Source organism: Acyrthosiphon pisum, chromosome X (genome assembly GCF_005508785.2).
Source record: "Acyrthosiphon pisum isolate AL4f chromosome X, pea_aphid_22Mar2018_4r6ur, whole genome shotgun sequence".
Taxonomy (NCBI): domain Eukaryota; kingdom Metazoa; phylum Arthropoda; class Insecta; order Hemiptera; family Aphididae; genus Acyrthosiphon; species Acyrthosiphon pisum.
The window spans coordinates 88,990,944-89,010,269 of NC_042493.1; the positions used below are offsets into that span (position 1 = coordinate 88,990,944).

A 19,326-nucleotide genomic window follows, 5' to 3' on the forward strand; every position below is an offset into this window, starting at 1 on the left:
CAAATGTATTAAATTTCAGAACCATAAATGTAATATACTTGGCCGTGAGTTGCTCACACACACACACACACACACACACACACACACACACACACACACACACACTCGCACTAGCCTTAAGTGGTGAAAAATAGAACGGTACGCGTAGCGCACTCTAGTTGGCTTCCAGCTCATGATTCGTTTCCTATGTTCGTGTTCAGTTTATAACTTATGATTAATTTTCATATGATTTCACGTTATTTTTAAGAAATCTTTTGATAATGTGATCAGTCACAAAGGTACTATAACGTAATAAATAATACTTCCATGGTACCTATTTTATTACAATGTTTTTTTTTTTACTTTACTGTTATCGCTATAGGTTAAATAAAATAATGAGTTTTCAAAAACTACAAATCCTTTTAAATTTTAATATTTTTAAGAGTAACATAGTATATTTAAAAAAATCTTGAAATATGCAGTATAGATTTCTGAATAATTATTGTTAATTATTTGAACAAAAAAAAAAAGGAAAAATGTATTAAATCTAATAAGAGCTACGAAGAGGGAATTAAGTAGATAATTTCTTAAGCATGTCCTATGCGTTATTCACTATACATAGCGCCTTAAATCATTGTTTTATTGGCTTGAATTATAGTGTAAAAAGAAAGAATTTACTAGATTTTCGTTGAATACGATAATTTCTAAGAGCCAATTAATTACACACTTGGCTTATAAATACAAGCCCCAACAAGCTTATAACATATTGTCTTGTTATTCTTCAATAATTGAAATCTCATTTGATTGTGTGTAATCAATATTAAAGTAGCAATGTCTTATAAATAACAAAATAAATAACAATATAATTAAGTAGGTACTTATATAATATAATTTAGGTATTTTAATTACTTTTAATAATAAATAAAAATTACAGATTACATATTATTGTATATTTAAGATATATTGCCAGCGTATTCTGATCCTACGACTATGTTTGTTATTGATTTTGTTTGAGCTCAAAAAAATTATATTTTAATTGTCTGAAACATATTTACAAAATAAAAACTATTTTGGAATACCTTTACTTCAACAATTACTTTTTATGAAAATGTATGTATTATTAGAAAGAAATAATTAGAATTTTCCACTCTAGCTAGTACTCCACATTTCTAAATTAAACTGCAAATCTTCAATGTCTACTAAATGTTTGAACACATTATAATTCAAAATTATCAATATTTTTAATTATTCTATAGGAGATACGTTTTTTATTTATAATTTATAATACTTATTTATGTATTTACGATTTTTTCTATGGTTATAAAATCAATAGGACTCGCTAAAAAAAATGAATACAACATCAAATATTCTAGTAAAATGAAATGTTATTAATTCACAAAATAATTTTATTACAATCGCTTAAAATTCTAGTCATATAATAGTATTTAGATAATTTATTAAATGTATATTTAAACTAGGCTATTGAGAAAAATTACTAACAATTTTAAATGATTATGTCGTTGTCGGGCTTCATCTGAGTTTTTTCGTTGACATAATTTAGATTCGAACATGCTCCAGGTTGGATCCTGTTTTAATGAAACAATTATTTTACTCACCTATATTTATGAAACACATTTTACCAAAATAAATTATGTATATTTACCTTTTGCAACGAAGTAAATTAGGTAATCCTGTGAAATCACAATATATACCATAGGATGGCAAACAGAGTGTAAAATAGTAAGGATCTGTAAACAATTATATAAACAAAACTTTAAACATTTTAGACTTTTTTCTTGTAATGTAAATGTAAGTTTTTTTAAGAATGTTAATCAAGATATTTAACAGAATACTTTAATATTAATTTCTTTAACAAAAAAACTTGAGTATTTTAGTTTTTACCGATAAAGTGTTAAATTCAAAATAATTTTTTTTATAAAATATTAAACATTTCTGAGAACATTATGATTTTTTATTTAAAATGGATAGTACAATTTTAACATTTGTATTCAATTTATAAGACTCAAGTATTAAAATTAAAAAAATAAGGAATAGGTATTTAAACAAAACATGTTTTGATTTTGATGAAATCAATCGACATTTTTGAACTAAAGACACTTATAAAAAAATTTTGAAAATTAATTTTTGGTTTTTTTAAATTTTTTAAGAACTTGTTGTCAGGGGCCTTATATTAAATGTTCAAGTTTTTCGATTTAAAAAAATACGATATCAGTACGAATCAAAAAAAAAATAAATAAAAAAGTTGAAAATTTCAAATCTTTGTACAAAAGATTTTAAAAAAATTTTAATGTTAACATGCTTATAAAGAATAAAATGTTATTTTAAATATCCAGTGAAAATTTCAAGTTTTATATATAGTTGGTTACCTATCAATTTACTTTTGAATTACAATGAAAGAACAAAATCGAATTTTAAAAACTGCAGATTTTTTAAAATCACTTAATGTAACCCACCACCACTACCGAATGTTTTTAAAATACAGTGAATTTTTACTTTTACTAACTAGGTCAAATTGTCTACCAGACAAATTGAAGATCAAAACATTTTTACTGATGCAAAATATGATGTCATAATAAAATAATAAATATACTATTAGGTATATTTGTTTTTTAATGGCAGGTATTATCTTAAAAAAATTAACTATTCAATATTTTTTTAATACAAATTAAGTTAAATATAAATATTTTCATGTAAAATTACATTTTATTTTTTAAGTTAATCTTTCCAATTTTTTTTCCAAAATTTTGTTTTATTTGCGTTTGTTTAAAATTATATAATGATACTATTTGGATTAAAATTGAATCAAATAGTATTACATAGTATTACGTACATACCACATATGAGAAAAAATTATTATATATATAAATAGTTATTTATTGTTTAAATAAATTAAGAAATGCGTAAAAATGTATACAAATATCTTACCTGTAATTGAGTTAGTACTTCGTTTACCGTACCTTGATATGTAAAAACCTCTTTCTATCCTAGGTGGTACATTGTCCACTGATCGTGTTTTTACCATAGCAGCATAACGAATATCTTAAAATATTACAAATTAATTTAATAAACCTGCAAGTTATTTAATAAACACAATTATTGTTTATCTAATTGAAAAACGTGAACAAGTGATAATAAGCTAATAAATATTGGGGGACGGAGTGGCCGAGCAGACTAAAGCGTCGGTGGCGACGCGCACCGTCGCCGGTTCGAATCTCGGCCTCGGGCGGCACTTCTCTCTGGCCAGGCAACTGTCTAGAAAGAGATAGACCGCCATCCCCCGACCGGGTATGGTAGAAACCTACGGGTGCCCACTTGAAAATCTGCCAAAACAACACACGTGTTTACCAACCTATAGTATGCTCCCCTACAAACAAACAAACAAAATAAACAGCTAATGGCTATAGTTGACGGGCTTAGTAATCAATAAAAAAAAAAAACTAATAAATAATAGGTATTATTGTGCTAATATGAATTTGTTAATAATTAACAAATATCTACTACCTAATATATAAATGTAATCTTTTTTGGGGATGGGGTCCCCAAGCGAACTACAGGGGCGGTTCCGACGCGTACCGTCGCCGGTTCGAATCTCGGCCAGGCAACTGTCTAGAAAGCGAGACCGCCATTCCCCGACCGGACATGGTAGAAACCTACGGGTGCCCAATTTGAAATTCTGCCAAACTAAAACACTGTGTTACAACTTATATATTAGATACTACTGATTTTATTTTATTTTTTTATTATTTGCAACTTTTTAAGAAATACTTTGATGTTTTAGAGCGTTTTTCAAGTTTTTAGAACATTTTTCACATAACTTTTTAAACTGTAAAAAACATATTTTTGGATTTTTTTTTATTGTTAAATGTATTCTAAAAAATGAAAACCCAGCCACAATGACAAATGTATTTTGAACAGCCTTGCCATTAAACTAAAAAGAAAACTCCAAAACTTTAAAAAACAAATCTTATTACAACTATATATCCAATTTAAATCCAACAAATGGCTATCTCTGGAAAGCCACCAAGAAATTATTTAACCACGTGGAACCTATACCTCCACGCTGCACTTCACCGACCGGACAATTCTAAAATTATATAGATGACAAAGAAAAATTCAGTGTATTTGCTCACGAACACCTCTCCTCCTCTTTCTTTAAGCCTCAAAATATCCAAGCCAACCCTTATCAATATACTAAAAGTGTAATCTGTTTCCATGCCAGCCCACTTTCAATATCCTTGACCACAAATGCAAATCTCCGTTCCCAAAATCAGATCATGTTTCAAATTATTAAAGATCAGATCAGATGTTGTTTAGCCAATTCCTATAATAACGTCATATAATATATTATATTAAAAGTAGATAAATTTGTTAATGAATTAATAAATATTGTAAGTGCGTATGCTCTTAATTCCTGTGCATTCTGCAGTCAGCGAATGGTTATTATTTATCCTTTTGAGCTATTTTTTTATTTAGCTATATTCTTAACGAATAATATTTAAATTATAAAATAATGTTAGTTATAATTGTCTATATTATTTAAAATACTAAATAGGTAATACAATATCAACATAGTATATTTATATATTATGTAGTCGAGTATATTATATCAAATCGATTATAAAAGTGTAGATATTCAATAGGTACCTAACAATAAAAAATATTTTGATAGAGTGGTCAATAAATAAAATACAAATAAATATAAATATAATAAATATCTATTCCCCAATTTTAATCATTTTCGATTGAACACCCATCAAGAATACAACTTTTCAAGTCATCGCAATGAACTTATGTCTATACTTTAACATTCGCCATCAGGGTAGGTACTTATGAACCTACCTCATACTTACACTTATATATTACCAATAACTACTTTATATCACTTGTATATACGAATCAACTGTTTGTACCTGGTATATGCTCATCGTGTCTTTTACCAAAGCGGCCGCCGGTTTGAAAGAACTTATCTGATGCTGTCGTGTTATCCGGCATTATTAACAAAAATGTCGAACCAAGAATGCATAGTATCGTTATCGTTACGCTCATCGTCATGTTATCAACGTCACTAAATTTTTCTAGAAAATAATAACACATATAGTATTGTTTTTTAGATAATATTCAAGCACATATAATAAGTACATATAAATAATTGATGATTCCTGAAATATTTCAAATAATTAAATAAGCATCGAATAAAATAGTGTTTTTTTTTTTTTCAATAAAATACTTAATGAACATTTTAGAACAACTCGTTTAATCTACGGGTACATAAACAATTGAGCAACACGTAACAAATTCAAATTCCACGAATGTAAAATTCGCAATGTAGTCTTACATGCAAGCCGTGCCAGGCTACACGCCCTTTTAGAGTATACGTGTTAATACAATTATTTCAAGACGAAAACACTTAAAAATATATTTACAAAGAAAACAAAACAATGTTGTTAATCCAAGTTATTTCAAACTCGATTAAAATTATTAACGAACATTATCAATAGGTATTATAGATATATATATTATATTTACAATTGTGTATCACATACGGTATTTTTAATCCAGCGCTAAGTATTGAGGATCTATTGATTCAATAATTAAGTGCACGTTCTCATTCATTTTAATAGTTTTACGTTTTTCCAACAGGTGGTAAAATACTTAAATAGATTCATGCGGTGAATTTATGAAAATAATAGAGTAGGTACCAGAAGTCCACAAGTTATTATTTAAAAACATGGAAATTAGAACAAAGTTATTAAATACAAAATAGGTATAAATGTATAATAAATGTTTTTTTTTAAAGTGAATGATAAATCTCTATAATATAGTTAATAGGCACATGTAAGGACACGGTAAGGAGTGCTTAGGGATAAAGAAAATTATATTATTCTAAAATAAGTAATGACCTAAAAGGTATATAAGGTACCTTATAATAGTATACAGTATTAGTCATCAGTTTTAGAAAATGTAATATAAGTATTATGTTGATACTAAACGTGCTTTAATATCTTTAAAAACTTAAATTAGTATACTAGGTACTATATACCTAGACATTATACATATATTATAGTCCTTCTTGTTTATAACTTAGGTAAGTAATCACTTTGATGTTTGAAGTTTAATTAGTTTTCATTAAATAAATTGGTTTGTAATAAATATAATTATTTATTTTTAAAAAGAAAAACTCATTATATAGATAGGTATATTTTACAACGTGTAAATTCGTACGTGTTTTATAATAAAATTGAAATCATCATAAATATTATATATTTTGTAAATGCAGTAAGTTATAGCAAAGTTTATAGTAAACCGATGCCAATTATAGTTATGGGTGATATATTTTGATCAGTAAATAAGTTGATGTCGATTCGACAATACAGAATATTCACATAATAATGATATCGATAAATACTGTTGAGTTAATAATGGCGACCCCGTGCTCCTGTCAATTATCTTGATAGGTAATCAGAAGATATTATCAAATAAAAATTATACTAGTGTCAATGTCCAATAGTTGTCACAGTTTTTTTATTTATTTTTAAAAGCTTAATATTTTTATGGCAAATCGTATTAATATTATTGTTTATTTTTATATGATTAGGTAGGTAAGTACTAGATATCTGTCAAAGTGGCAACACTTATTAAAATCACTGTGACAAGTATGTATAGTTTCTATATGGATTTTGTAATAAAACTTATTTATTGCCTAGGTATTATAGAAATATTAGAAATAATAACATTTCAATTATTAATTGTGTTTCTTATTTATATGAAATTTTGATTGTGTTTCAATTTGCCTGCGTAAGGACTAAGGACTAAGGTTCTATGAATGTATTAAGTATTTTCAAATTAAAAGTATCGGTTAAATATTTAAATGCTTTTAGTTTTAAGAATACGTTCTTATAGGTATTCAAATATTTACGATAAAATATTAAATTTTATCACAGAACAAATTTATTATAATCTAACATATTGTAAAGATAGGTAGTTATCACTGTCGAATAATTGCATTAAATATTTATTTAATTTGAGGGAATTTCATGACTATACCTATGGTATTCGTAGGTATACGGTATATACGTAAAATCAGTTCATATATTTGTTTATTATCAATTAATTGATAATATTATTCCTATTGGTAAAACTAGCTGTAGAATTGGGGTAGAGGGTTTGACCATCCAAATAGTAGTTTAAATAATATTGTATACTTAATAAGCCTAAAAAAAAATGTTTAATGAGGCATAACTCTGGCTAAGAACAGAGTATGCTGCAAGACTTAATAAAAAATAATTTATATTAATTATTAGGTATACTAGCTTACTAACCCGGTTGTTTTAGCAAGATATTAATCGCTGGGGGCCGTCTCAAAAATAAAAAATAGAGGGGTAACCAAGGGGTTGAAGAAGAAATGGCCTACTACATTTTTTTGAAATAGATAAAACTGCTTTCTTATTTTTTCTCATCAATTTAGAAGAATTTTATGGCAAAAAAGGTAATGAATATTTCTTTGTTAAATGCCTACTTAACAAACTGTTCATATTTTTTTTTAAATAATTTGTACATTTCATAAATATTAAAAATATATCATCGCAAAATCGAAATACGCTACAGAGAATATTTAACCACACATTATTGAAATGTAATTTTGAAAGCTATATGGCTATTTTTAAATAGTAATGAATATATTATATTAGGTACCTATCTATTTACAGTAAATAAAAGCTCTGAATATTTTTTTTTCATTGGAGAATGCAGATCACTGTTGGTTGTCTCTTTCCCCATGCGCAACCTAGACAAAACGCATTTACGCAGAATAATTTTTTTTATGTTTTTGAGTTGTCAGCTTAGAGTTAAAATCACCCATTACTAAAATGATCGATAGTAATATTAATTTTGGTGATATAACTTATAGTCTTATAGATGTTGTCTAAAAATTGTCTCAAAACAATAATTAAAACATAATTTAAATTTACAATTTTATTTTTTTTTATTTTGAAATTTGAATTCAAAGTCAAATAATAATAAAATATAAAACCGACAAGTCAAACCCTCAAAAATATGTTTTTCTATAATTTTTATGACACACACTAAGATTACTCAAAAATTATATAAAAAAAAAAAACGATTTTAGGTGAAAGCGTTTTGTCTATGTTGCACGTGGGTCTGAGAAAGATTATACAAATATTGCTAGCTAAAGCCTAAAGGTAGCATAGTTTTTATTTTATTTATTACAGTCATTATCATATAGATATGTTGTCCTAGATGCCAAGTTAAAAAAAAAATGGTTAATCGTAAAAATGACAAAATTTTCGGTCATAATATATTATTAAAAATGTACGGCAACCCACCCTAAGGACGACCCAGCACACGCTATGGCCTACGATTGATCAGTTTTTAAATACGTGATACCTATACGTTTTATATTATATAGCTTCAAAGACCGCAGTGCCAGTTCGAATGCTAAGTATCTATATAATATAAATTATTTTGCATATAATATTTATATTAAGCCATTATATGCATATTACATTATTATTTATTAGGTACGTCCTGTTATAATTCAGGTTTTGACTTTGTTCAAAAGGATACAATGATATATATATATGTATATATTTATACCAACTACTTTGATTATATAGCTGAAAAATAATTCGTGATCAGCATAAATTAGGGTTATGTAATCATCTTTGCGTTTAAATAATTGGATTTACATTTACAAGTATACAACCCACCTTGTAGGTTTCAAAGCCAATATGATACACACGATGCGACACGTGTCTAAAAACCATACTCTACTTTGAGAAATCGAAATCTCACATTTTTATTACAGCGTGTAATCAATAATTTATATTATATCTATCACATTTATGCATTTCGCATTTGATGATCATATTATTATGATGTTATAGCTGGTTAAGACCATGCTATGATAATGTTTTGACCATTTGATTATGTTTAAGTCTGCAGATTCAACTGCGTTATATAATACCTATTATAACTTATATCTATTTATATTTTATACTTAAATCATAGTATAATTTTCCGGTACTTTTATAGCAAACGAGGACGATGGGTTATTTTCTAATTTTCAAATACTCTGGTAAGTTATCTCATGGAACTTTATTCTATAAAAAATATACAAGGTCACTATATTATTATCAATAAATACACGTTTCACTAAAAAAAGTTAAAATAAGTAATATTAATGTAGGAACTTGTTATGTATATGATTGAATTTATTTTATACAATCGACATATTTTATTTGATTATTATTAAATTTATGTATTAATGCAACAAAATTGACTAAAAAAGATTATTAAATGTAGATTTAGGGGGATAAAATTATATCTTGCATTCTTGCTACACCTGAAACAAAATGTATTGTGGGTAATATTGGTCAGATTATGTAAAACTAAAAAATGTATAGTAAATTTAATGCCATATTTTACGTGGTTGATCAGATCCCAAAACTTGAAAAAAAAATTTTAGTTCTCAAATATAAATTATAATTATTAGCGATCTCATTAAAGATACGAATGCGTCAACAAATGTTGATGTAATTCGTGTAACTGTTACAATGAACCAAATACCTGATTCGATTTCTTGTATCTAATAGGTTGTGACCTATTTTCTATTAAAAGATACTGTTTACAAAAGGCCTACCGTAATTAGGTGTAAGGTGTCGTCATAATTACAAGGATGTCATGCTTATGCTACAACAAACTCTCAAATGTCAACAATGTAACGGTTTAGAGGCCAAAATATAATTTCATCTCAATAATTGAAAAAAATATGTAAATTTCACGTCATTTTTAATAGAAAATAAAATATAGGTATATTATTTATGTACAAATAAGAAATGGCTTCACAAGATGACTGATTCAATGAATGTTTAATTTATATAAGTAAATAATTTATTTTAATACAAAATGAAAAATGTTTATTTTTGATTTCCGTAACAATAACTGATGAGGAACCTTCTATTTAATATGAATATTGGAAGGGAATAATATATTAATTTATAATTTTCTGTGAAATGGCTCAGTTTTCTTTTGCGTCGATTAAAAAAAATAGCTATAAAATAATAAAACTGTACCCATATTATATTATCAATAAGGTATATTAATATGTCAGTTTAATAATGATTGATGAAATTACAATAAATAATTTTTGTTTGGAGGTTTTATTTTCCCCGAACTTTTCTAGTTCGTTTATTTGAAAATTGTTTTCGTAGGTATGCAAAATCAAAATAGTAGCTCAACCTCGAGTTACTTAAATTTAAAGCTTTAAACTGGAGGAATCATAATAGTATAGGTATATGTTAATTAACTTCCGTGTAGTGGAATCGGTTTTTTCCTAGTTAAAAAATCGATCAAATACCGTAAATTGTATAACAACAAATGTCCTAAATTTAAACGAATTGTACTAAGATAATGACGAAATATGGAAACTTATAATTTTTTGTTTCATGAATTATAATAGTTTTCATTTTTTTATTTTTATTGAACTTAAGCCCGGTGACTATGGCTATTATCTATCGTAGGGAATTATGAGCTGTGGTTGGTAAGGTAGGTAAGCAATCACGTGTATGCTTGGTAAAGTTTTTACTACTATGAACCCGAGTGGTTACCCATTCAGGAACTATAGTAGCTAAAGTAGCAACAGGCGTTACTTACTCTCAGTCGCATTGCGCAACTGGAAGCAGCTTACGCGCCAAGCCAAGCCACTATAAACGAACAAATAGTCTATTAAACCAAGTACCAACACCCTCAATAGTTCTATTTGAATTTATAGGTACTTTTCTAAGTGAAAATTATTGCTGTTAATAATAATAATAATAATAATAAACTGTAATGAACTGTAATCGAACTTGTATGACATAAAAGTTATATCATTTTGAGGGGCAACATTTTAGCATTGTGGCAAAGGTATCATGTCCTGTAAATTAGTTCTTACATTAATAAAACTAATAATTAATTGTGAGAAATTTCACTTTAATCGGATATTATCAATCCGTGTTTTCGCAACCACTTAAGTTTAAATTAATGTGCAACACAAAAAAAAGTTTTTTCATTGCTTATGTTATTATAAAAAACTGAATTACCTATAGTAAATTCAATTTACTGTATTTTTTATTTTAAATATAACTTTTTGTAAGAATTATTACTGAATACGGAAATATTATGAAAGAGAAAAGGAGCATCTGGTTATCGTATGTTTAAAAATAACATGATTTATAAGACAATGTTTTCTTCAAAAATTCTAATCGTGATGCAAATTAAAGTTTATTTTGGAAAAATAACGTGTTTTTATACCAGTTGTTTCTAGATTCATTCAATGTAAAAATTATTTTAATTTGTAATGTTGATAATGTTGAACTAAAATTCAACCTATAGACAATAATTATAGCAGACAAAATAAATTAAATAAATATTGAGTAAGTAATATATCACTAAATGTATGCACTGACATTTGTTCAAAGTTAAATTTGGTTTTCATGGTATGATTGACCTTTAAAAAACAAATAATATAATAAAACCAACAAAAATTACTAAGTCAGGTATTGCCAAGTTAAATAACAATAGAAAAAACCGTATGCTAAATGACACGAATATTTTTTTACAAAACTCAATAAATGTAAAGTTAAATAGTAAATAAAGGATTATCTATGTACTTATTATATTTTGATAGTAAAAATAAAATGGTGTTTAGAATGTTTAAATTAACATTTTTTAAATATTACAATAAAAAAACTAAAATTGTTTGATACAAATTTGTATTTAATGCGTGAATATTGAATTTAATCAAAATTTAAACATCAGGCTCTCATAAACAATAACTGTAGATTTACACTCAATTTTGTTTTAATTTTCAGTATAAACAACTTATGAGAAACCTTGTGCAATATTTTTGAGCTATTAAAAAGTAATGTAGTCAATTGTAGTTGAAATTTAAAGAGTTTAAAACGTTTAGTGAAAATTTCAAGTACCTGCTGTAATTTTTTTTTTTTTAAATCAAAAACTTTTTTAGCGTTAAATTCCCGTTTAGATATTGAAGTTGAAAATCTATTTTTAGTACTCTAAAAGGTGAAAATGGAAAAAATAAATAAATAAAAAGCACACATAATTTTCAATTTACATTGTTAATGCTTGAACATTCCTTAGAAAGTTCCTCATAAGTTATAAGTCATAACTTGTTCTTACAGAAACCTAAAATATCAGAATACAAACTCAAAGATTTTTTTAATAGTTATTTAAAATTTGAATTCTTAAAAAATGGCATACCAATTACTAATTTAAATGAAAAATAACGATTTTAGTTATTTTGTTGTAAGTATTTCAAAACATATTATTCGTAGGTAGGTACTTGAAAGTTGAACTATTTTAGAAATATAGTATGACTCTGCTTAGAATCGCTTTTCATCGTACTAAACAATAATTTATTGAAATCTAATTATATAATAATGAAATACAAAAACCACAACTAAACAAAATTTGATTGTGTAATATTAATATTAAAACCTCAAATAACAACCATACAACATTTTAAAACTGATTTTTTTAATAAAAATGTCTACTAATACGAGCATATAATTACGCCTGGATAGTTATAGTAAATTTGAATATGATAAAAGTTTTTTTGGTATCATTTAATTATAGGTTTGAGAGTTATAGTTTATAAATAAAAAAAAAACAAATTCCATACATAAGTAATGCGTATAATTGAATTCCAATGCACGATATACTTTTTATTCAAAAATCTTTAAATATTTTCCTAATAAATATACTCTAGAATAATTTGTCCGAGTTAAAAGAAGGGAGGTAATTGAAATATAAAACCACACATTTTTTATTTAATTGTAAATTTGAAGTTCTTCAAACTAAAAGAATTATTTTATTAAAATACTATTTTATGACATTTAAAGTATTATTTTTTATTAAATTTATATTTGTATTACATGCAACTATATAATATATACCTTCCTAATTATCTTATTTACATAATGTTAAAATAATTATATTTTAACCTAAACGTCTTGGAGTATAGAATTTGTAGATTTTTAAAATGTAATTATATATTATAATATTGTTGGTATCTATTTTAGTATACTAATTATGTACTTAATAGGTAGTAATGGGGACCCTTACAATTTATAACCTATGTAGGCTATAGGTAATCAATGGGTTTACACAGTAGGTAGGTACTATAGTGTACTACATATTTTTAAATGTAAATTATATTATAAATTTCTATTATATTCTCTTTATTATTAGACAGGCAGACAGAATTATCTTGGGTATTTAAAATTTTAATTTTGGTACCTATATTATCTCTATGAATCTTTGAAAACTAAGTAACTACTTCCAAATTAGATTCTATTATATTTTTAACAGTGACCGTTGTAGGTACACATTTGTAGTTTTTCGTAATACAATTTATTACTCGTATTAATTTTTAAAAAACAAATTTTACCTCCTGGAAAATTAATATCTACAATAATCAACTACATTTGTATGTATAATTATATGTTAAGTAGGTAGTTACCTATGCAGTATGCTGCTCTGCTACCGAGAAATGTATTAAGTCCAACGTTATTCGGTAAGTTACTCCAAAGATATTCTAAAACTCGGTTAAAATAATAAGGAAAAATGCATTAAGGCGATATAGACCTACTAAGAAGAAAACAGCAAGTTCGTTGATTACAGTTTTCTTAGGAAGCGGATTCGTGAATCTTTTAGTGTACCTACATTGCTAAATGATCTGTATTTAAACGGTTCAATTCTGTGCCGTAACTCCATGTTAGGATGTACCTAAATCACCTTTGGAAATAACATAGTTTTGGGAAATAATATCTTTGGTATTTAGATGATTCTAACCATGGTTTATACTTCATAATTACTACCTACCTATAGGATTTTAAGATTGATAAATCAAACAATTGATATTGAAGTTGATCAATCACTCTGAAAACAACACAAATAGGCACGAGTTCCTCACAATATTAATATTCAATAATTTATTATCATTTATATTGGGGTTTTAATAGTTTTTAAATTAGATGTTTTGACTTAATCCCTTTTAGTTTGTTTGAGTTTTTTAGTCGAATTCTGCTGTAGGTTGTAGATAATATAAAAAATAAAAATCATAAGAATGTGGATTTATTGCATTTTGTAAATTTAATGTAGGTTACTTCCAAAGGAAAAATACAGTAAGTCCTCTAAAATTTTAAAAGTGGTAAAAACATACAACAAATGAATAAAATACAAAAAAAATGCCTACCAACAAGTTGAATGTCTTTTAAAAATTATATACAAAAAAAAAATCATAAATAGATTATAACTTCCGGGTTAAAACAATGATATCCCAACATTTCACTTTTTGATGTTGCTGCACTTTTTGGTAGTAGGGCAGTATAGTATAACTTGTAACTTAGTTATGCACAATCACTTGAAATGTATTGTTAAAAATTAAGCTTTTTTTATTCTAATGAAATACGTCGTCGACCTAAGTCACAAAGGGTGTATATCCAAAATTACAAATTTTTCAGGAGAAGAAAAAAACGTTCCAAACATTTCGTCGGCCTAATTTCATAATTCGTAAAAATCGCATCTCCATAATTTATTACAATGCTAATATGGAGATACGACTTTTTCTTAGGTATTAAAATCATTAAATCGGAAATGTTTATATTATCAATTTCAGTTACGACTTTATCATACGATGCATCACCAATAATCCCGAAATCCAAAAAAACAATGGAGTTACGCCCTTTGCGACTTAGGATGACGAAATGTATTTTTATGACGGGGTACCGTCCCTTAATATCATTCGTATAGCATTATAAGATATATTTTTTTTAAAGTTTTAACTGTTATTTTTGTTATTTTATTACGAGTTTAATTACATATGTGTTTAGAAACTTTATGTTCATTTGTTATTCGTCATTCGATGTTAAAAAAAAAATTTTTTCTTAGATTAGATACCTACGTGAAGACAATTATTATATAATTGATCTAAAATAACTTGAAAAGATCAGTCCCATAGAAATTGTCCTTAATAATTGACTTTATAAAATAAATTATGATATACCTACATACCTATAGGTATAAAATAAATTATGATATACCTACATACCTATAGGTAATACTGCAGTTAAGTGTTAATTATTGTCTGTATTCGATAATCAAAATATATAGGTATTCGAATACGATTATTAATTCTCTCAGAGAGCGTTTGAGTAAATTAATATGACTCTTACGAAATATGAGTAAGGTGTATGAAAGTAAGTATTTAATATGAATACAACTAGCTTACTAGCTATAGCATAATTTTGGCCCCACTCAAAAGATGCATAGACCCTTGTAAATAATTTCTATTCTCGCTAATAACATATCTTCGAAGCTCGGCATTTGATAATAAATGATTCAAATCGCAAGCTATCATGTTATTAATAAGGTAAACAAGTTTCCGGTTACATTTTCTTTTAGACTATCCTTATAAGTAAAGGGTTTAAATTTAATCTTTCTTTATGTTCTTTAATACATGAACTTTGTGTTTTAGAAACAATACCTATACCTATAGGTGTTAATAATTAATATTACCGTGTTAAATATTATTTTAGGGAAATTATTATCTCGTTGCAAAATATATTAAATACTGACAGTATAGGTACACTTTTTATTATATTATATTACCTAAACAATTATTTATATATCTAACATGTCTTTCAAGAAATTTATTTTTATAATCACATAAACAACGCGAATCATTCACATTTTATATTTACAATAGGTACCTATGTTATCCTTATCGATTATTTCAAAACAATTGTTGTCTTTGTATACGACTAATGAAGAGTTTGAATAAATTTAACATCAGACAAAACTGATGTTACCAAATAATAAAAAAATACTGTAGAATGTAGCTATATTGTTAAAATAAATTTACTCTCATTAAAAACGATGATTATATTAATCTGTTACAGCGATTAAATAATTATTAGTAGATATTAACAATAAATTCATAATTTCTTTGATTTTTTTTTCTACTCGAATGTAAAAAATTGTTTTTTATAATATTCCACACTGTTGTAGGATTATACCATGATGTTTTTATAAAAATACAACATTTATGCTTTATATATACTGCATAGTGTTATGGATAGCTTTATCATTATCATTTATTGAATATAGTTATTACTATACTAATAAAATTATAGCGATTAAAATGGCTTTACAGGCCTACTAATAAGCTCTATCACAACAACCCTACGTACGTGTCCATATCTGTAATCTGTTTTACAGTCTAACACTTCAACAATCCCTAACCAATCCCTGTGCTATCGGTGTTAATCTATATTTATTGACAAAATGGAAATTCAAATTTACCACATTGTATCTAAATTATTAACAATCTACTATGACTATATGAGGGAACTGACATTTGTTTTTATTATTATTATTATTGTTTAATTATTTTCTTCTCAATCAACCAAATTCGCATAAATTGACAACAATTGTATTATAACTGTTAGGTAATTTAAACAATGGCAATATTATTAAATTATTAATTAAATAAGCTTATTTTATTGTATATAAATGTATTATATATTATACAAAAATATATTTATTGAAGCATTTTAATGGTACTACCTAACGAGTAACGTATAATGAATATTTTTATAATTTTAAATAAAATACATTAATCTAAATAAAATTAGAACGTACATTTTTCAAATTTGTTACCTATTACAATGTAAGATATTTTATACAAAGTCTAGTTTTGTCATACAAATAGTAACTTATTAATATCTAACACAGTTTGTAACTGTTTAAACATATTTTAATCTCACCATATTTAATTTATCAAGTTGCAGAATTATTGAATATTTATAGTTGACTTTTTCTAGTATTTTAGTATAAGTCAAAAAATATGATATAAAGATAAACATTATATTAAATTTATTTTATCAAATAAGTTCTTAAAACAAAATAGATTAATTGCTTGTCTTAGCGTGTACCTACCTAATAGTATAAGCAGTGATGAAAAAAAAGAAAATTGTAACTTTTGAAAAAAAAAACAAAAATAGGTGTGATTTGTAAGCAACATTTATCTATCTAATATCCTCGAACTTAAAATAAAAATAGTTAATAGTCGATAAAATTAATCCTAACATAATATTGTAATAATATCGTAGGTATAACGATCGTTCGATAGATTATGCTATTGTTTCCTTTCTGTTTACTTTCAGTCGAATTTTCATACTCCATAATAATTATCACTCTGATACACTACTCAGCACTAGTTCTTACTAGTTACTTTCTCGTCGATGAGCAAAATCATAAAATTCCAATTTTAGAACCAAATACCAGATAATCTCCCTTCTCCTTCTACTCCGTATTTACAATGCAAATTTTACAAAAACATTATATTTTTAACGATTTTTAAACGGACAAGAGATAAAAATATAATTGATTACTAATACAACTAATAAGTACTAGTAAATATTTTTTACTACTAAATATTTTTTTTAAACTAATTTTTAATAATGTTTAGAACTATTCTTAAAAAAAAATATTTTAACGTACACATTTTAAAAATTGCATTTAGATTATTCTTACGATTATAATATAGCTTATGCGTCTAAACTATAATAATAATACATATGTTGAAATGCTAATTTATAATATTATTTGCCTCGTACTGTTTTTTATAGATAAATATATTGAATATTCTACAATCTACCCACACAATTAATTTATCACAGCATGCCACTATTTCAACAAAACTGTATAAATATTATATTATATTATATTATAATATATATATATAGTTTTCTCACCAATACTTAATCATTATATAAGTTTAAAATACATAAATTAAAAATATTTAAATCTCTATTTCTATTAGGTAAAAATGTATAGTATATTATGCGCGCAATAATGCCATTATAAGTTTCTGTTATTTTTCCACATTAAATATTAATATCATAGTATACATAATATTAACAAAGAGAAAATATATAACATGGAACAAAATAAAAATATACTTTATAAATATTATAAAAATAATAAAATATTAACATACGTATGCAGTGTACTTACATTCAGAAGGGACGGTTTGTAGTGATGGCCAAATACAGAATAGGACACTAGCGGCACTATGTGAAGCGTTTTATATGCACCACTGGCCCCTGCGCCATGGACGAGACTTTGTAAAATCGTGTTCTCTCCCTCACACCCACTGACACACCCATCTCACCCATTTCACCCCTCGTAAGACCATATGATTATTTTGATTGTACGTTGTACCTATACGGATATATACGTTTTTATTTTAATCCACAGGTATCCGTTAGGAAAATAATATTATAGTGTTATAGTTAATTTTTGTTCTTTATTTTTGTACTTTCTAAAACGATAAATCGAATACCAATTACGATGAAAATAAAATACCATATATTGCGTGTATATATGATCGACTATCGTGTTCTGTACATGGTGAATAAACAACCCAAGTTCTGCTTTCTAGTCATCGTATGTACAGCTATTTTAATTTCTATTGTAGGTATTCGTCTTTATTGGACTATTGTGGTAGGTATTTTAATCTATAGATGAGTTAGTTTGTTAGACATTAATTTTTGTAATGATATTATTGCTAAAATCATGTTTAATCACATGCATATTTTTATTTATTTAGGATTTACGATTGCTAAAATAAAAGTTTCAAGTTGTCAATTTAATATGACTAAAATATTATCAAATAATATATTATATTTTAATAATGTATTATTTAGATATAATAGTAGATTTTGGAATTCACAAGAAAATACTTTTTATTTTTTTTTTTTTTTAGAAAGATAATGTGACAAATTTGTTTTGTTTAACATGAATCCATAAACATGTTTTTTTTGTTGATATTTTGTGTTAAATTATCAATAATTTATCACAGTAATTTTGTACGTATTTATGGAACAAATCAATACGATTTTGAGATGGTGATACTTTGGTAACTAGTAACCCGAATAATTATTTATGTATAAAAATATATACTGTTCATTTCAGTGGTCGTTTAAAGGGCATTTTCGATATATAAGAATATTTTAAGTCTAACCAACCACCTTCGTTTTTCTGAAGACGTCTGCAAAATATGGTTTTACATATTTTTTTCAACACAAAATAATTGATTCGTAGACATAATAATTTGATAGGTAAGTTGTATTTTTAGACAATTATTATTTATCATAATACCTACATTCGAAGCGAAGCAGGCATTTTTTAATATTCCAAAATTTAAGAAAGAATTATCGAAAAAATTGTGAAATTTTTGGC

General features: G+C 25.8%; 1 protein-coding gene across 1 annotated transcript; it reads right to left on the reverse strand.

Moving 5' to 3' along the window:
* Positions 1–1,367: 1,367 nt before the first annotated feature.
* LOC100573178 lies at positions 1,368–18,186 on the reverse strand. The gene is made up of 5 exons (XM_003244188.4): positions 18,100–18,186; positions 4,911–5,075; positions 2,926–3,039; positions 1,643–1,727; positions 1,368–1,565 (listed from the first exon to the last, which is right to left on the reverse strand). Exons 2-5 carry the CDS (start codon positions 5,050–5,052, stop codon positions 1,484–1,486), a joined length of 423 nt encoding a protein of 140 aa, XP_003244236.1. The 5' UTR covers positions 5,053–5,075; positions 18,100–18,186; the 3' UTR covers positions 1,368–1,483.
* Between the last annotated feature and the right edge of the window lie 1,140 nt (positions 18,187–19,326).

Bases quoted from the DNA above. Each gene is read 5' to 3' on its own strand.
- LOC100573178 (XM_003244188.4), bottom strand. From the start codon at position 5,052: ATGACGATGAGCGTAACGATAACGATACTATGCATTCTTGGTTCGACA. The intron at 3,040-4,910 runs GTACAAACAGTT...TAATATTTTAAG, and splicing joins ACACGATGAGCATATACCAG to ATATTCGTTATGCTGCTATG. The intron at 1,728-2,925 runs GTAAGATATTTG...AATTGTTTACAG, and splicing joins AAGTACTAACTCAATTACAG to ATCCTTACTATTTTACACTC.